The sequence below is a fragment of the Pteropus alecto genome, unplaced genomic scaffold (genome assembly GCF_000325575.1).
Source record: "Pteropus alecto unplaced genomic scaffold, ASM32557v1 scaffold45, whole genome shotgun sequence".
NCBI classification, from domain to species: domain Eukaryota; kingdom Metazoa; phylum Chordata; class Mammalia; order Chiroptera; family Pteropodidae; genus Pteropus; species Pteropus alecto.
Window position 1 is genome coordinate 26,876,095 of NW_006442491.1, and position 20,748 is coordinate 26,896,842.

The window sequence follows — 20,748 nt, forward strand, 5'->3', positions numbered from 1 at the left end:
CTGAACGCCAGGCACCTTAGAATAGCTTGCAAGATAAATGTCAATCAACTCTAGCATAATCAAGACATCCATTCCTGCCTCATTAGGGTCCTCTCATTCTCTTTAAGCTTCTCAGATTTATATGCTGTAATTAGAAACTTGGTGATTTTGACTGCTAAACAGAAAAGCTTACAAGGAAGCTTTACATGTCTGAATTTTAAATATTTTCATACTTCGTTAACCTCACTGCTAGTGTAACATCTTCTGGCCCAATTCCCTCACACTGCGTGATTTTTATTTTTGGACAGAGACGAGAACAATTAATTGAATCGAGACACATATTGATTACTGTTTTTCATGAACTCCGAACGGCTTGTCTGTGCATGATTTTATTGAGGAGTTTTTAAACCACTGTTTGGCTGGATTTTTTCCCCAGTGACCTCATTTGGGCTGTAAGTGCCTGTCTGCAGCTTCGACGGTCTGTTTTTGGTGAGCTGTGTTGTTCACAAGAGAACAGTCAGAATGGGAGAGGCCACCCCAACCTTCTTCGCATACAGCCCCTGACGGGGGCACCCTGATATCTCGTTCAAACCCACGTAGGGCTCTGGAAGTGTCTAAGGGAATGGCCCGATTTCCACATTCCTGATGAAAATACTCAGCTCTTTGGACCCTGTACGAGCGGGGACATTACTCAGTTGATTCAATGGCCACATTATTTATCTGAGGACTACAGTGTTTTCATCAAGCGGAGCTGTCCAGATCCAGACTGAAACTTTAGAAATGTCTCTTAGAGCAGAGCTTCTCACACCTGAATGTGCTTCTGCATCATCTGCAGGTCTCGTTAAAACACAGACTGAATCTGTGGGTCTGGGCTGGGACCTGAGATTCTGCATACCTGATGTTGATCTGCTAGTGTGTGGACGCGAAGCCTTTGACATGACCCACCTCTGCCCTCTCTGTCCATCTGTGATCAGAAGTACATCCTGCGTCTCCCTCTAAAGTACAGATCCCTGGGGATCTGAGATCCTGGGCTAATCCCTAACTCATTAGCAGCAGGAAAAGAGGCAGCTGTGACGAAATTTTCACATCTCTACCTGGGTGTGAGGTCTTCCAATAAGAAACCAAGCCCTCTTTGCAACATCGCGGATGATGGCAATGTCCTCGCCTCCTGGCACATTTTCCAGGTGTCCTCGAGATGTTTGTGTGATAGCCCTTTAGCTACTCGGCAGCCAGGTGATCTTTTAAGAATGCAAATCCGACTCGCTCATTCCTCTGCTTAAAATCCTAGGGCTTTTTATTCCTTTCAGGATAAAGCACAAACTCTAGAAGCCCTGCATAACCTGACCCTGCCCGCCCATGGTCTCATCACTGTACTCTGTGCTTACAAAGCTTCAGTCACTCTGACCTCCTTCCTATTTGTCGAACATGCCAAAGTCATTCCTATCCCAGGGCCTTTGCACTAGCTCTTTCCTTCACGTGTCATCATTGCTTTGACTTCAAAGACTCTGGCCACAGGCAAGGTTTCAAGAGCAGAGCAACTTAAAAATGAGCTATAAACCTTTGATTTTACAGGTTTGAGATGAGTTTATTTTTCTCTTGATTCTTACCCAGTGAAAGCCTGGAACAGCCTGATGTTACAAAGAGAGGGCTGAAGCCCAGAGAGAATGAGACATAATCAAAACCACTCAAATTTTGGGGGACAGACTGTCCAAGGATGGACCCAGAGGTTGTGACTTGGACCCATGAAAATGGAGAAGAAAATTTAATCTTAACATTCTACGTAGTCCTTGGACCTGCAGGGTTTAGCAATATTTACAATATTACACAGTGCTAACCCTCCACCCTTCTTTTTTGGCTTTTGACTTTGCTGAGTCCAAGGTTGTACATAGGAAGCGATAGACGATCCTGAATTTCTTTTTCATTCACTTTATCATGTTTTTCTTTGTCACAATATATACTTTTTGGGGCCAGAGAGGATTATTTTGTAATTTATGGATTTCTCTCTAGAAATTACAACCAGAACCTAATTTAAAAAATCAAATTCGTTTCGTCTAATTAAATTAGAAAATTGCCTCAGAAACACATAGTCTCATATAAACGTCTTTAAAAGCAAGGTCTCCTATTTATTGTCTAGGCCAGGATTTGGTTGAGCCCAGTATGGAAGAGACTCCCTGTCTCTCTGCTCAGGAGAACATGTTCTTTTTTTATCAATTGTCAAAAAATTTTTTAAAGAGTAGTGTGATTTGGAGTAGTGCTTCTCAAACTTCAGTATGAATCACCCAGGTGCCTTGTTAAAATAGAAACTAATTCAGGAGGTCTAGTGGGGCCTCAGATGCTGTATTTCTAACCAGCTCCCAGGTATTGTGGATGCTGCTGGTCCATGGACCACACTGAGTAAGAAGCAAGACGTCTGTACTTGATTTCACAACCTATGACTCTGCCATCTGAGCTGCGTGACCTTGGTCTTCTCACTTTGCCTCTCTGAGTCTCAATTTTCTCATTTTTAATGTAATGATAACAGCTAACATTTATTAATGAGATTTCTAAATGTTGAACACCATACAAAACATATGTTTATGTTTATACAGAAACATAAATGAGTTTCACGGGTTACATGCACCTTGGGTCACGTGATGAACTCAGCAAGTAAGTGGCAGAGCTGGCATTTGGAACGAGGCGGTCGGACCCCAAAAGTCAGCATTCTCATTCTCTGAGGCCTCACTAGCTTGTGACACACATGGTCACGGCCATGCTTATGCTTGAAATACAACCTCCTTTGCTCCCTTTGCAGCATAATCCAAGAATTTTGGCATATTCCCAGAAGATAACCTCAAATGTCACAAAAAGTTAGATAGCTGCAGCTTTCAAGCTCCAGTTCTCTGTAATCATGGCCCAAGTAGCAGTGAAGAAGCTACGTAAAGGGGGTCTCATGATACCTGTATCCAATGGAGTCCATCGTGGGGATGCCAACAACCCTAGCAGTTGGTCTTTGAAAATCTACAAGGCATTGAGTTCGCACAGAAGTGAGCAGCAGGGTACATTGTCCCTATCTGTGCCCACCTTGGTGCCCAGAGATCCAGAGACTGTACCATCGAATGAGGCCTCAACTTCAGGGAGCTATTGCTCAAACAGGGTGTCTAACTCAGAGTTGTTTGCACCCTTGTTCTCTCTCCATCTATTTCTTTCTTCCTATCAGGGAATAGGAATGAAGGGTTTCCCAGCCCAGCCCAGTGCATAAATCCTCTTAGAGGAAGAAGTCTACTGCTCCCTAGAAAAAAAAAAATCTGCGCAGAGATATGGCTCTATCTGCAACATGGTCTAAACCAGCATTTTTCAAGTGCAGGGAGCTCCAAGGACCTGAGTCTTTTCATTACAAAATTGTCCTCAATTCAAAACAAAATGAGAAAAAAATAAGATTGTTCATGAGTTATTCATAAAGCAAAACTTATTCAATTTGAAGGACTTCCTTTTATTCTGAAATTATGTCCTTTCTATATTTTTGAAATTATATCTTATGAAATGAAGTTAATAAAAATGGTAAAGCACTTGTGTTGGTCCCCAAAACCTTTCGAAATGTTACTGGTCTGTGAATTCCAAAAATCTTGAACATTTGGTGTAGCAATTCATTTACATAGCAGCAGTAAGCAACTCAAATCTCTGAGTCCTGGGTCCTTTCTCTCTGCTTTACAAAGAGCGGGTTGCCATACACAATGGATCTCTATTTCGTGTGTGTGTGTGTGTGTGTGTGTGTGTGTGTGTGTGTGTGTGTGTGTGTGTGTGTAATTGTGGCTTCTGCTTTACAAAGACCAGCAGGTAGCTTGAAATGAATGGGTTTTGTCTCAGTTGAGTTTCCAGCCCCTCTTTTCCCCAAGGAATTTCCCTGAACTCCCTCTGCATTGCTGTATTTTGCTATTGTACCCTGTATGAGAATCTCCTGCTGTTTCAGAACATAAGACTTGGGAGGAGAATCAATCTTCTCCATATCCCAATACTAAAATTTAGCTATATCCACCCTACTGAAGTTTTTCTGTTTGTTTTTGTTTTGGAGTGGACTTAGATACAATTTGTTCTAATTCTGAATGTTTTCAGGAAGCTACATTGCGTTGGCTTATGGGGGCACTCCTGTCTAAATGGTTCTGTTCCATCTCTGATATGAGGCCCTGTTACTCCTGGGACACCATCACCTGGATGACAATAAAATATGCTTTGGCCACAGAGCAATGGTAAAGCTCAAGAACCATGTACCCAGAGGGGAGAGAATGACATTGGGATTTTTTGCGTGCCCAGGGACTGACATGGGTAGGCTGGACATCATGTGAGTAGTGTGTGGTTTTGCACATGAACTTTAGCTACTATTTCCTAGGCCTGGGTCTTCTTGGCTATGCCAGGACAACTTGACTCCTTGAGCCCTGACCTCCTTGCTAAAGAGATCGATAATCGCTACCATGCATAGTATATCTGATTTTCTTCATCATCGGTGGCTATTAAGACAACGCAACTGTATGCCCTTGGGTTTCCTTCCCACTGTACTGTCAGAAACCTTTTGGTAGTTGTATCTCACTTGCCTTCATGCCCTCAATGGAGCTCTGGACATCGTAAGCATTCACCACCTTCAGGCTGAAGAAGTCAATAGAATAAAACCACAACAATGTGACAGCAAAAGGGGCCGCCTTACCTCGTAGAGCGTGATGACCCCGTTGGTCTCATTGGGAGGTTTCCACTGGATATAGATCTTCTCCTCAAAGGGCCCCCCTTGGATGGACTCTAGAGGAACAGCTCCTGGAACTACAGAAGGGAAAAGTTAGGAACTGGATTCCATCTTCCATCTCGTTTTCCCAGCCTCATCGACCTAGAACAGGAGTTGGCGAAGTTTTCCTGTAAAGGATCAGATATAAATATTTTAGGCTTTGTGGACCATACATCCCAGTAGCGACTACTCAGTTCTGAAAGTGTACCACAAAAACAGCTGTAGAAAATCCATAAATGAATGGGCATGGCTGCATTCCAATAACACTTTATTTCCAAAAAAAAGGCAATGGGCTGGAGTTGACCCATGGGCCATAGTTTGCTCACCCTTTCCCTGCAAGGACAGTGGTTTTCACCTGCAAACTGACCAAGTCTGGTCTTGAACTAAACATGGGAGGACATCAGCAGGTGGGATTCTGGAATTAGAGTCTGGCCTTAGGATTGGTACTTGAGGAAGGCAAAGTGAGCTTCACTATCATTTGCTTCACCCTTCCAAAGTTTCTCCAACTATAAGAAGTGCTTCCTCAGTTGGATCCAACAGGAACTATGTGCCTCAATCCGATTTGAAGAAGCTCGCCTCACTCCAAGAAGGCAGATAGTTTGTCTCGCTGCTGAGTCTCCAATGTCTGGAACACAGTGGATGCTGAATAACCATTTGCCGGTTGGATAAACAGGCGAATAAATGACCCATGCCAGCATTTTGCCCTAACGAGTGAATCCTTTCTGGGTTGCTTTTGTACCCACGTCAGTCTTCTTTCCGGCATCCTCCTGCTGGATTCCACCACCATTATGACAGCCTGGAAGATGCTGAACCACAAAATAAATAATTCCCCAAACTTCCAGTTACAACCCCCTAGAGAATCATGAATTCATGTAAATCATTACCGGATCTATTTATATTTTGGCATTATAAAAGGAGGTAATTTTACTAAGCGCTTATGCTTTGATCAGAATTTTACATACATTATTTCATTTGAGCCACCAAACAGTTCTGCCCAGTATGTATTACAGCTTTTGTGCTGATAAGGGAATGGAGGCTAAGAGAATTAAATAACTTTCTCAAGGTCATATCACTCTTAAGTTGTAAAGAGGGAAGAGAACACCTGTCTGTGAGCTTCAAAGCATATACTCTTAATCATCATACTATGCCTCTCTAGATATAGCCTCGGCCATATGGTGCAATCAGTTCCCTATTGTTAAATTAAAGTATATTTAGTTTTTCTCATTATGGACATGATCCACAAAATTTGTTGAATATGAAGAATATACAAAAAGATTAAAAAAAAGAGAAAAGAACAAAATCACTTATAATCCCTCTAATGAGATATTTTTATGCCCATGCATATACATTTTTTATTTTTAAAAATTAAACTCCTATTGTGTATATTGTTTTGTGACCCTTTATCACTAAACAAATCACAGATTTTAAAAAAAATCCTTAAATGTTCCTTGGGGCCATGTATTTTAATGGTTGCTTAGAGCAGAATATGCCCCATTATAGTCACCAATCCTTTAATATTGGGCATTAAATTTGGCTTAAATTTTTTATGATTACAAATAACACTGTAATGAGCATTCTTATAAAGAAGTATTTGCATGAAACTCTGCTTCAACACAAGCCATCCTGCGGTCCCTATGATAAATTTTTGGAGATCAACTTATTGGGCCAACGGAGATGAACTATTTTATTTTTAAGGCTTTGACACATATTAACTGATTGCCTCCCAGAAAGTTTGTACCATTCTGGGATCCCCAACAGAAGAATATTCCCAACACTTGCTACCACTATTAAAAAAAATAAATGTATGCGTGTGTTTCTTTTTTAGCATACTGGAGAGTGCAGATTTGTTTTTCAGTTTAATTGACCATTTGCATTGATTCTTTTATGAACATGCTCTCTATGCCCTGTGCTCATTTTTCTGTATGGCTCTTCCCTTTTGTTCACCATTGTTTCATGAGCTTGTAATTATAATCTGTTTTTAAGAACATAAGCTTTTTTGCATAAGTTACAAATATTTTTGTCATTTTTTTCTTTTGCTTTTTAAATCTTTTAGGCATGTCGAAGCTTTTAAGCAGTCAGATCTCTTATGGCTTTTCCTTATCCATTCATCCTTTCCACAAATATTTATCGACTATTTAATATGACCAAGGGACTGTGGTGGTCACCAGGGGTGCACCAGTGACAAAGAAAGATATAGTCAAATCCTTGACAAAGCTTGTATTCTGGAAAGGGAGACAGACGTTAAATAAATAATTACGCTCATAATTAATTTTTTTAAAGTTGTTATCAGGACTTTGAGGTAAAGGCACAAGGTGTTGGGAGAATTATAACATGCAGAGAAAATCTAGTCTGGCAAGTCAGAATAATAAGTGGAAAATAAGTTAGAATCGATGGATAAGTAGAAGTTACTAGGGCAAAGGCAGGGAGGGCAGATGTTGAGTGTGCTGAGTAGCTTTGTGAGGGCAACAGTAGAAGGAGAAAAACCATCCTAGGGAGAAAAGATAGTAGCTTACACGAGGGCGATGTTATGAAGAAGAGAAGGGACTGTGTAAGAGATTTGGGGGTGCTAAACTAATGAGATTTAGTGGTGATGGATAAAAGTGAAGGGCGCGGAGAGGTGTCAAGGATGAACCCAGCTCTTCTGTTTTTTTACAACTGGAGTAGATCAGAGTGTTGTTCATAGAGAAAAAGCTTAGAGGAGGGTTCGTTTTGGAGAAGAAGCTGGTGAGCTCAGTTTATTTGTATTTCCTTTGAGTTTGTATAGAACACCCAAGTGGCAATGTTGAGTAGCAATTGGACATATGAGGCTGGGGCCGATGCTTAGAAACTAAAACCATAGGCAGGAAATAGATCTTGTAGCAAGAGTGTAGAGGGGAACAACATGAAGAAAAAAAAGCAGGTCTAGGACTAAGCCAAGAACTCCAGTATTTACAATTAGGATGAAAACAAAGAAACTGAGACACTAGCAGGCCGTGTTCAGAAAGGCAACAGGAAAACTGGGATGGTGAGTTGTTGTCATAGTAGCCAAGGGAGGATCAAGAAGGGATGGGTTAAGAGGGACAGATATTTGGCGAAGTGGTCAAATAGAATGTGACTTTATATTTTCCCACTGAATTTAGTGTCATCAAGGTTGCTTCTAACCCAACCACGAGTATTTTAGGGAGAATGTTGGCATCACAATCCATCCTGCAGTGAGTAAAGAAAAAAGTGGAAGGTGAAAAATTGTGCTGAGACAAGTAAATTCTTTGGGCTGTGAATGGGAGGAGAATGCAAGACGCACAAGGGATGAGATATGGAGCCAAACTAGTGCCCACCTCCCAAAGACAGGAAAGGTTATGGCATGATTAAAGGCAACCAGAAAAAGTCCAAAATGGAAGCAAGAGGTAGAAAGGGGGGAAAGAGAGAGGAAATAACTGACATTTGTAGGGTCCTGAAAAGGCAGGAGCAGGAGTGGGTGGAAAGAAAGCATCTTTCCCTCCATGAGTTAAGAGAAGAGGAAGAAAATGTACAGATGCTTTGAGAGCGGGGAGTTGAGGTGTCCTAATGGCCCTATTTTCTTGAGAAGAGAGGAGGAAACAATCTATTAAAAGTGTAGTGTTGAAGTTTCCTCAGGAATTTGGAGAAGCTTTAAGAGGTAGAAAGTGAGCTGAATGGAAAGATGCAGATACTACTCCTTAAGAAGAATCTACCTGATGAAGGTTGTGACTGTGACTATCAAGCTGTAGCACTAGGCCACCAGGTCTCCTTCTTTCTTTCCAGTTTATAACAAATTCTTTTACTTACCCCAGATTAGATGAATAGTCATCTGTATTTTTTTCTATTTATTTTATTATTTATTCTCATTGTTTTCTTTTTTAAATCTAATATTTGAATTTATCTAGAATCTGTTGACCTTCAACAAATAGCCAATATTTCTCCAGCAAAATGGGTTTATTCAGGAAACAGAGATTTGCGATTTGGCACGTACAGTCTAATGGCGAACCACATGGAAGTCCTGAGAAACAGGAAAGGAAACACTTTATAGAGGAGAACAGGAAATTGAGAGAGGTATTATAAACAAGGAGTTCTTTCTGTTTGGAGGCACGATCAGTGTAGGGCATGAGAGTTCCTGCTACAGGCTCTCCCAACTCCGATCTAAATGAGGTTTCTGTCCAATAATCTTCACAGTCCTTTTCCTATTTATTTTTTTTTTTTGAGGTTCTCTGCATATTCTTGTTACTGATTCTTTTATTGGTTATATGTGTTATAAAAATCTCTTGGTTTGTATCTTCTCTTTTTTCTTTATATTACCTTTGGATAAAGATCAATTTATCAGAGTTTTTCTTTTTTTATATGGGAGAAAGAAGGAGAAAGACAGACTTAGTAACTTGATTGTGGTAAGCATTTCACAATGTCTAAGTATATTAAATCATCGTGTTGTACATATTAAATATATACAATTTTACTTATCAATTATACATAAATAAAGCTGGAAAAAAAAGAGACAGACTTAGTAGCAGATGCTGTCGTTGCCTTGGCCACCTACTAATACTTACTGTGAAATACTGGCTACTCTACCTAAAGGCTGTGCAAGCAAACTTGGTCTCCACACAGGGCAAGCAAGACATGTCAGAGAATCAATGGCCCCCAAACATCCCTCAAGCAATGACAAACAGGGAGTGGATGGATAAATATCTCAGTGTCCTCACAACTCGGCTGCGTTAACTCTGAGACATGTTCTGCTAATACTTCTTGAACCAGCTTAATCCTGAAACCCCAGTGCTGCTTATTATTATTTATTTTTATTGTTTCCAACCCAATGTGGACTAATACTATCATAAAATACATTTACCTACAAAAAAACTAATTAATAGGAAAGTAAAATGAAATAGTAAAAGTGAAAATAAAAACAGAAAAGGCAAGCTCCTCCTTTTAAAATTGTAACCTCTATTTCTGTAATTATCTTGTCATGGACCAGAAAGAGTTCATGAGTCGGTGTTGGTCCGTGAATCATACTTGGAGTGGCACTGTTTTAAAACTCAGTCATTCACACGGTAACTTTCTCGATAACACACCTTGTATTGGTTGACTTCCTTTCTGTGACTCACTTCCTTTCTTCCTCATCAATGTGCCCTAGACCAACTCTTAAATAAACTGCTTGCGTATTTCAGGGTGAGACAAACCCAAAGAAAAATAATACTCAAACAAAAGTCTTATATAAAATTGCTTTCTCTACATGGAGGTTATAAGAATATTTTCTCCAAATAGTTTTAAAGTTATGCATTTTATAAAATGTCTTCAACCCATTTGCAACAGTGTTTCACGTATAGTGTAAGGTAAGGATCCAATTTCAATTCTTCCTCCCTATCCTAGAACCACTTAAAGAAAAAAAAGTTATTGACTCAAGTAATCGCCATGCTGCCTTTGTCTTTGCCGGCCTGTCACATTTCCACACATGTATGGGTCTATTTTTAGGTTCTCTCTGTTTTGTCCTTGTGTTGATACTGTACCTTTTTACATAAGAAAGTTCTGTAAATTTATATCTGGTAGAGGAAGGCCTGCAACTTCTTGTCTTAGCTTTTCTTGCCTTCTCTACTTGCATATACATGTTAGGATGAGCTGTAAATTTCCAAAAAAGTGTCTGATTTTAAAGACATTAATTATGTCTTTATAATATTGGGTTTTATAATATTGGGTTTTCCCATCCATAAACATGGTATATCTCTTATTTAGGTCTTAAACATCTTTCAATGCTTTATAGATTTATATATACTATACATATTAAAATATTAGGTTAGGTTTATTCCTAAACACTATATACTTTTATTGCTATTTTAAATAGTGTTTTAGAAAACTACCACATACTTGTTAGTTAAATTGAAATACAGTTGACTTTTTAATACTGCCTTCTTTGTCAAACATGCTATATTCCCTTGTTAATACTAATAATTTGTGTGCTAATTTCTGTGGGTTATCTATGTAAAGAATCATAGCATCTGCAGTTAATAATAGTTTTGTTTTTTTCCCAATCTTTTAACTCTTTATTTAATTTTCTTGTCTTCAACAAGAGCCACTAATACAATATTTAGTGAACAGAATGATAAGCATCTGTGATTTCCAATGTTAAATAAAATGATTTTATTATTTCATTCTTGAGTATGGTGTTTGTAGATTTCTTATATTTACCCTGTATCAGGGTAACTATATTTTTCACTCCTTATGTATAAGAATATATATTTTTAAAGCACACGGAGCTTTAACTGATGCTTTTCAGTATTTATCATAGCAATGATAGGCTTTTGGCTCTCTCTTTGTTAATGTGAATTACATTAGTAGATTTATTAATGTCGAAGCAATATTGATTTCTTAAACCAATTTTTTCCCTAGTTGTGTGCAGTGTTGGATTGTTTGCTAATATTATGTTTGGGGCATTTGCATCTAATTGCCTTTTTTCTCATAATAAGTTTGTCTGGTTCAGATATCAATGAGGAGAGGGTAGTCCTTCTGTTTCTGCTTTCTGAAAGTTTACATGTAAGATTGGGGTTCCATTGCCCCGAGTGTTTGTCTGCTTGCACTTAGAAAGCCATGTGGGACTGGCGTTTTCTTTGTTGGAAGAGTTTAAATTCCTGATTCTATGTCTCTATTTGTTATAGAATTATACACATTTCTTTTCTTTAGTCAAGATTTTTCATTTATATTTTGTTTGGGATTCTTCCATATCCTATAAATGTCAAATTTATTAATACAAAAGGATATTTAGTATCTTCATTTTATCTTTTTTATTGTGAAATCTCACCATATAAGTATATAAAACAAATATGCATGTCACTAATTTATTATTATTCTGTATCCTCGAAAGGTAACCACTTTCTTAACTTCATAGTAATTAGGTCCTTGCTTTTCATTATAGTTTTTATTCTGTAAACATACATCCCTAAGCACTATAGGGTTTGTTATTAAATAAAAATAATAAAGATAATAAATAGTGCTGAACTCTATTCCAAAGATCAGTCTGGGAAAATGAACCTCTTTATGTTAACTTATATTCCATGAACATGTTTTCTCCCAGCCTTTATTTATCTGTTCTGTTGAGTATGTGGATTAGTGTTTTGTTTCATTTTTAAATCTTATTTCTTGCTATAATTCTTATGGGACATTTGTTTTGCATTATCAGATTAGTCTCCTTTAATAAGAATGAAAGTACATTTTCACTTGTCCAGGAACCTTTCTTTATGCAGCCTTATAAGATGTGGTATGGGATGGTCTAGTTTGGTGGGTCAGGATATTCTGCTAGGGATTACATGAGATCCTGTTTTACATATTTCTAACCCATTACTTGGCCAGATAAAGAGGAGTCTGCTTGCATGGGAATGCTGGGAGGAATGAGAGTTAGCCTCCTTTGCTCTGTGAACTGACATATAAACATGCCCACAACACTGAGATCTCCCCATGCCCCTCTCCCTCCCACCAGCTCCAAGCCTTCCCCCTCCCCGCCATCTTGCCACCAGCCCTTGTCAGTCAGAAGTTGAAGATATTAATGCAGTTGGGTTTGGAAGGCTTTCATTTTGTGCTCTGGGGATGAGGGAGAGGTCTCTTTCAATGAACTCATAGCTCTGTCCTTTTTTCCCCATTTAAGTCTCCCTACGGGTGATGATGTGATTTGCCTCATAGTTTAACAAGATCGTTCTGGCTGCCGTGTTGAAAAGAGAGCAGGGACCAGGCCCGAAGCTGAAAGACCATTTAGGAGACTGGGGCAATAATCCAGGTTGGAGAGCACAGTGGCTGGGGGATCAAAGAGCTAATCGAAGAGGCTGTAAAAATGGTCAAGGTCTTGCTGTCCATTGAATTATGAGTTGAGAGAAGTGCCGATGGATGGGATGTGGGAGTGAGCAGGGCTGCCACTTTGCACAGAGCAAGGGAGCGCCAATCATAGCGAATGCAGGGTGAAGAGCGTTGTCTGGAATTGCATGATCGGACCCATGAATGTGCTAAAAGTGAGGAATCAAGGTTTTTGACACAAGCCACTAGTAAGATGGAAGTTGCCATTAATTAAAATGGAGAAGACTGGGGGAAGAATGAGTTTGGTGGTGGTTGAAAGATGATCAGGAGGTCAGCTCTGGACATCGTTAATTCCAGAGGCCATTAGCAACCCAGGTGGTTAGGTTGAACAGGCCATTGGATAAAGGACTTTGGAGGGCAGGGGAGAGGCCTAACCCAGAGATATCAATTGGGGAAATCATTAGCATATGGATGGATTTTAAAGCCAAGAGATTGGATGAAATAATTAGGGGGAATGAGTGTGGATCAATGGTTAGCAAACTATGCCTGCAGCCACATGCAACCAGCTTCTTCATTGGTAAATAAAATGTTATTAAAACACTGCCACACCCATTCATTTCTAGGGTCAGAGTGAGATTTTTGAAATCAAGATTACAGAGGTATTACGGTTTATTTTAAAATAGTCCCTTGCCTATGATTAATAGAAATTCTGCATAGATTCTTGATTTGGATTTTCCTAGTTATATATCTTTGATTAAAAAGCTGTCTGCCATGTCTAATAATGGCCACAGACCACTTAATATAGAGAGTGAGTTGAGTACTTCACATATAGACTTTCATGCACTATACCTTAAAGAGTCTGGTGGCATTATCATCCCCATTTTTACAGATGGGGGCACTAAAGTGTACAGAATGTAATCTAACTGAGCTTGCATAAAAATTTAGTGAATGAAACTTAGATGTAGCTCAGATCCTTCAGTCTCCAAAGTTATATTCTGAATCACCCCTTTCTTCCTGGGAGACATGTGGATTCAGAAAGGTTGAAAAGCAGTCACAACACCCATTAGTGGCAAAGCCAAGTCATCTCGGCCCAGGCCTAGGTCCCACTCTATAGGTCAAGATGTCCTTTTAAAGGAAGCAGACTTACTTCCTTTTAATTCAATTGGGTCTTTATCCCGCCCTCCCCGCCAACCCCCCATTGTAAAGACTTCTTGGAGAAAGATTCCTTTTTTGTCTTCTAATTTTATGTTGCTTTATCCTTTTTTTTTTTCCTCTTTATAATTCTTTAATGAATCCACATATTCCCTTTCCACAATTTCACTTCTTCTATCTAACAGCATGGAACTTTCCATCCTTTTGACAGAGTTCTACAACAAAGGTTAATTACTTTATAATTTCATTCTCTTAAAAAAAAAAAAAACAGCACGCTAAAATTGCTAATTTTAACTGTGCTTCTTGTCAGTAGGTTCATGTAAATTCACTGCAATTAAACCAGATGTTTTCTTGTGCCTAAAAGTCAGGTGGTAATTTAAGAGAAATTTTCATTTCAACATAAAGGAACATAGAATGTAATCAAGAGGGGTTTTCTCCTCTCCTGTCTTATTCTCTCCTTTCTTCTAACTTCCCCTTCGTTTTCATATCTGAAAAGTGGGGCTAATGATGGTGAACTTTGAGGGCAGTTGTGGGAAGTAACAAGTCAGCTCATGTAAAAGCATGGAGCCTTGCCTGCATAGTCAACAAGAGTCTCCTTCCCTGCTTATCTTGTTCAGGTCTTTTTTTCTTTTTTGTCTCTCCATTACAGGTGCCATATTTGTTTGTTAGTTAGTTTATTATAAACACACCCAGAACTAACTTAAGAAAAATAAAAATTATTTGAAAACGGTTCAGAGACCACCATTACATAAGACTGTAAACGAGTCTCATGGAGACAAGATACATTTAGATAATTTCAATCCATTTGTATTTTTTGGTCTTGTTGAAAGAAAGATATTTTTTTCTGGATAAATTTTTACGATTTAAGTCGAATGTATCTTTTCAGTGGAACAATACAGTGGTGTGTTAATAAATATATCACAAACAGTTTTCCATGAAAAACAAAACACCAATGTTTGCCGATTTATATGGTGTAAACATCCCCACCGTGGCCAATTTCAAGCAAAAATATGATACCATGGAACTCAGAGGTGGGAAGAAAGGCCAATGATCAGCTCTAGCAAGCCAGTATGAATATAGATAAAGTATATTATACATAGCCTCATCTTATTAAACCGTGTGTATAAACAGGACCCTGTGCTATCGTGAAAGAGGCATGGGCTTCAATGTCAGATATTCATTCATTCAACAAACAGTTAATGAGCACCTACTATATGCCAAGCAGACAATTATATATATATAATTGTACATATATATGTATATATGTATATATGTATGTACACACAGACAAACACACACACATTATTTCAGATGATGGCAAGTGCTACAGAAAAAATAAAGCAAAGAGAGTGTTAGAGAGGTTTTGGCCAGGTATAAGATTATATATTAGATGATCAAGGGGAAAAAAATCACAAATAAGATTTTGAGATCTATTTATTGGCTCTGCCATTTTTTACTTGGTAAGTTGGACAGGTGCCTTAACCTCTCTGAGCCATGGAGCTCTTCTTCCATATACCTGTATCAATAGCACCTGCATGACAGTATTTGGTAATTGTATCAGTGAAGACTATCAACACAATGCCTAGCTCATAGTGAGCATTTAGAAACCAGAACTGCATTTTCCTTACCCTTTATAATATCTCAAGGTCAAATTGTAAACAGCAAAAATGTACTGAGCTCTCATTAAGAGATGCCTTCAGGACTTACTAAGGTGTGTATCGCATTTTATCCTCCCACTAAATGACCATGGGCTGTGTTACTTATCGTCTTGCTGTCACTGTCTTTTATACTTTTCTTCAGACTTTTCTCTTTTCCTGATTTTACGTGCTGCATCATGTTACTATACCTGTACCTACCCCTAGCAACGTGCAGCCTCCTTCTAGCTTCCTGTGACCTGAGAAACCAGATGATAGGCTTGTTAGAAATGCAGAGAGAATACAAGCTCATTCCTGAGATACGTCAGTCTTCCCTACAATTAAAGTACATTCACTATATTAAATGAAATAATGTATGTGTTATATGTAATTAATATTATATGTTAATTACATGAATATATTATGTACTGTTACTAATCATAAGCAATTTGAATTTTATATAATTATTATAAATTATATGGGAGCCTAAATTTCCTTATTGTAAAATAACAAAAATAATAGTATTTCCTTGTTTACATTTGGGGTTAAGATTAAATGAATCTATATTGCTGGTGAAAATGTAGAATGATACAACATACATGGAAGAATATGTCAACATCTAACAAAACTACATATGCATTTACCCTTTGACCCCAGCAATTCCACTTTTAGGAATTTCCCCTGAACCTACACTTCCGCAAATACCAAACAACATGTGCACAAAGCTATTTGCTACAGTATCAATTGTCATAGCAAATAATGGGAATGACCTAAGCGTCCACAGGACACTGTGTGAATAAACCATGGCATATCCACATAATGAAGTCCCACACAGCTCTATAAAGGAACGACACGAGCCTCTATCAACCCACGAACCAACGTGGAGTTGTTTCCAAGATACATTAAGTGAACCCAAGTGCAAGATGTAGAACGTACCTATTATGTTACCTCTTCTATAAAAAGTAATAGAAAGAAAAATAGATTTTCTGTTTAGCAAAGTGAACTACGGGAAAGATATGCCCCAAATGAATAAAATCGTTTACCTTTCAGGTGCAGATAGGAACAGTGAGAGAGAGAGAGGGATGGTGGCACCGCTTCTCTGAGTCAGTTTCGACTTTTGAATCATGCACCTGTTTTGATGTTAAAATAAGGACACTAAAGACAAAAGGATGGGTGGGAAGCAAACCTTAAAAATGAAACAAATGGACCTAACTAAGTATCCGATTGATAATATAACCCCACAGAGAAAAGACTGAACTCAAACGCAGTATTTTGACTGCCTAAGGAGAGAAAAACTGAAAAGAAAATCTTAACCTAACTTAGTACCTTTTTTGTTGGTTAGAGGGATTGGTATTGTAATTCTGAAACTATTTTTATATGGGATGAGGGCACATGCGGGAGATTCCTGAGATGTTGGATTTGAATCAGTATGAGCTCATGATTTAAAACAGACCAATTATATTCCTCAGCTCTACCTACTTGAAGAGTCTAGGGACAATAACACACCCACTGAGCATACTTAAATTGTTTATCTTTGTGCCAAACTACCACTTCCACTGGAAGCAACCAGAAATCCTCAGGTAAGTGGCTGACTTCAGGTCTGGGGCAGAAACGTTACATGGACAGTCTTAAATATTTTGTCGTGCCAGAAGCAAGGAAGACTAATGAGAACATGGCAAAGGGTCTGGGAGCCAACTTGAAGCGACTCCCACTAGCCTATATGAGACCATTTGAGCACTGAAAAGAATCATAAATAATGCTGGATTTTAATACACTGAGTCAAAAAATGATCTATGCATCAAAAGGGACATTAAAAATGGGGATGGGGATGAGGACAGAAAAGCTCTTCTATAAAGAAGAATATTAATTGATATATGTAGAGGAAACGATAGATTTAAAATTCGCCCTTTTGTAAATGCCAATGTAATAATGGTTCCAAGTGAAGATTATCAAGGAGTGCTAAAACCACTGGGTGAAAAGTTCTAGGGGACCAGGATACTCACAGAACCTCAAATATCACTGCACAGATTAGCTGAATTACAACAGGAAAAGGGTACTGCATTTACAGTGGTAGGAGTGGGTGGTGCCCATCTTACTGAGTGACCGAATGCAGCATACCAATAGACGGGCTCCCCCCACTTTAAGTACCTCTCAACATGGTACAGTGAGAAATATACATCATCAACCCATGTAGCATTTTTGCCAAAACCGCCTCATATTATGGTTTGTCATATAAAATCAGGTTTTAACGATTACTGGCAATGTGAATGTAGATTGCCTATTTGATTATTTTTAAATTAATGCTGTATCTCTTAGATATTCCATCATGTTATGGCTGTGTAGGAGAATGTTCTTATCCTTAGATCACTTGTACTATAGAGTTTAGAGGTCAGCTATCATGATTTCTGCGATTTCTTTTTAAGTAGTTAAAATATATATTATACGTATTTTTAAATATGGTATTTCTATATATCTATCATACATATACATGAATAAGAAAATGTAGCAGAGTGTTAACAAATGTTGATTCTAAGTGAAGGGTTTGCAAGTGTTTTTTGTATTATTGTTTCAATTTTTCTATAGCTTTGAAATCTTGGGGACAAGTCATTTTATATAACGTGCCGATTAGTGTCTAGCGCAGTGTAGACACTCAGTAAATGGCAGCCCAGATGAGACCATCGTCAACCTCAGTTTTGTCTTTCAAGGTCTCATATATCCCATTTCACCATCTAGGCTACAGTCTGTTGAAAGGTGGAGAAATAACCACTAAATAAGTGAGCTATGGTTTTGAACGAGACATTTGTGAAAAGAGGAAAAGTAAAGAACCCGTTCAGTCTCCTATCAACAGCTGTTTTTCAGATGAAGTGGTGGGGGCTCAGTGGCCATGAACTTCTCTCACCAGCAGCGGATTAGTTTGCAGGCCCTCAAAGGCACCGGGGTGCTGAGATTACAAATTCTACAAATTCTCCTGAAGACAATTTTGTAGCTCAGATGAAAGCAGCATGAGTCCCGTCAGCTCAGTCAGAGAGGTTGCTTTTGGCTCTCCAAGGGGTTTCAGTTAATGGACTAGAGACCCGCTCCAGCCTGAGGTTGGCCTCGAGGTAAGTGCGTTCCCAGCCAAGAGAAATGGTGCCCCTCCCCTCCTTAGCAGAAATGGACCCTAATCCTGACACACAGAGGGGCCCTGTGCTCTTCTGAGACCTTCCTTCAGCCCAACGGTTGCTGAGGTGGGGCCTCAGAATAGCTACAAGACCGAGGACCGGTATCTCATAGCCGTTGGTGTTTTTAATTTGATGATGTCCACACATCTCGGTAGAGTAGGAATTGATGTTTTATTAATGGTGCTTAATTAAAATTTAATTTTAAAGCACTGCTGCTCTCACGTCGTTTTGATTAAAGGCTTTGTGATTTTTTTTTTTTTTCTGGTGACAAGAAGGAGAAAGGGAGAGGTTGAGGCATGGCTTGAAGCTGGACTTGGGATTTGCCGTTGCACATGTAGGTCATGCTCAGAAAACAGCCTGGGGTGAGCAGAGCATCCTGGAAAAAAGAATCCTGAGTCGTTTCTGGGCCCAAATGCTCTCATTCAGCTCCTGAGTCCTGAATTTTCATACTGGGTTTCAACCGGGTCTCCTCCCTGTCGAACAACCCATGGCCACTTGTCACTCGCCTACCCTTCTTGTCCTGACTCTGCTTCTCAGATCAGGCAGTGACCACACTGTCATTCCTTGAGAGTCTCTGTCATATTTTCTACAGCCAATTGGAGTAGATATCTAGAACTCTGGAGAGGTTTCCTAGGGCAGGTGTGTGGTGTCTGGGTTGCTGTGCTAGAGGATTCTTTGCCAGTAAACATATTTTTTTTCGTGTGACTTAATGCAAATGTGGCAGCTACATTTATTGAAAACCTACAATCTGCTGGGCATTAATCCAGTTTCTTTACCTATGACCCATTTCAATGAACACCAACCTATAAGGCAGGTACTATTTTCATCTCCATTTCATAATTGAAGAAAGTAAGGCACCAAGAGGTTAAGCATCTTGTCCTAGGTGTATCTGGCTCAAACAGTGCATTATTCTACCTGCTGGAGGAAGGGGCTGTACATTTCTGAAACAACGAGCTAGATCTAGGAAAAGGTCTGAAATTTTTATCAGAAGCCAAACCCAGGGCTGCAGAATGAAGCCAAGATGAGATGCCCAAATCCTGTGTTGGAGATTGACGGGAATGGATCCACAGGAAGCAGAACACTCAGATTACCTGGAGAAACTGATCCAGGTGGAGAGCTGTGCCCACAAAGGATTGAGGTTCATTGCCAGGCAAGAAGGTGGGGGTCAAGGTGACAGAGGCTGGGTCCCTACTGATGCTGCTACCTAGAAGTACAGTCTGCAGGGGTTGCAAAGTGAGTCGCTGCAAAGAATGAATGTAAAGAGTTTCAGGAAGGATTTCTCATGAAGATGGGTTGTGTAAAACTTCCAGTTCTACGGTGGTACTTGAAGGAAATAAGAATTGGGAACAAGGTGAGAAGAGGCTGGAACTTCTTCCTTTATTTCTTTACGGGACTTTGCATCTGAGAGTGTGGATCTGGACCCACCAGAGGCCATCAATCAGGGGTCCTGGGACTTGCACATATGAAACAAGAGTACTAGATGGGATTGCTACGTTAGAAGTTCTGTCTTGAGGATCTAAGGCAAATCTAAGTCAAGTGGGGGTATCCAAGCGAGTATTAGGCTGGATGTAGTCAGTGTGTGTGCTAAGCTTTTCATATATATTTTCTGATTTTAATTCTTTAAGAATCCAGAGTTGTCTGACTCTCAAACTCAACATATATAAACAATATAATATATAGCTTGTGTTTTGAGGGCATCGATGCGTTTAAAGGTTGGGCATTGAAGGTGGTATAAAGTGAGAAGAGGGACCGGGGTCTAGAAAGGTTCAACTTGAGTGCGTGTCTGTGGAAGAGCTGCTGTGTCGATGGGAACAGCGCCCCCTGGAGTTGCACGATGCATAGCCTGTACTGAAGATCTTAGAAAAGAGGCAGATGCAGACAGAAGCAGGAAGAATAAAAAACCTCATAACTGACAGGTATGTCTCTAACATCCCCCACTCCCAAGCAAGCACGTTTCCCTCACTCACCGTCCTCCTCCGTCTGCACCACCAGCTCTTCGCTCTCCATCCGGCCCTCGGGGTTGGACAGCAGGAGCCGCAGCCGGATGGTCATGAAGGGGCGCAGACCCCGTAGGGTGTAGTGGGAGGAGGTCTGAATGACCTCTTCGGCCTCGTACTGTTGCTGGTTGAACACGTACTGGTACTGCACCGTGAGGTTGTAGCTGTGGCAGCGGGTCACGGCGTAGCCAAAGGGCTCCCACTGCAGGGTCAGCTGCCGGGCCCGGATGTCCACAATCTCCACGTTCTGCGGGCCATGCACCGGGTCTGCAAAGCACACGTGCAAGATACAAGAAGAGGCTGTCAGGACGGTGGGGGAC

At 39.7% G+C, this 20,748-nt stretch overlaps 1 protein-coding gene across 1 annotated transcript in view; it reads right to left on the bottom strand.

The window, feature by feature from the left end:
• Nucleotides 1-20,748, bottom strand: part of PTPRT (protein tyrosine phosphatase, receptor type T) — a 675,700-nt gene that overhangs the window by 312,030 nt on the left and 342,922 nt on the right. The window contains exons 8-9 of the mRNA XM_015596894.1: nucleotides 20,399-20,695; nucleotides 4,655-4,764 (exon numbers count right to left, since the gene is read on the bottom strand). Coding sequence (XP_015452380.1) covers nucleotides 4,655-4,764; nucleotides 20,399-20,695 — 407 coding nt within the window. The remainder of the gene's footprint in view (nucleotides 1-4,654; nucleotides 4,765-20,398; nucleotides 20,696-20,748) is intronic.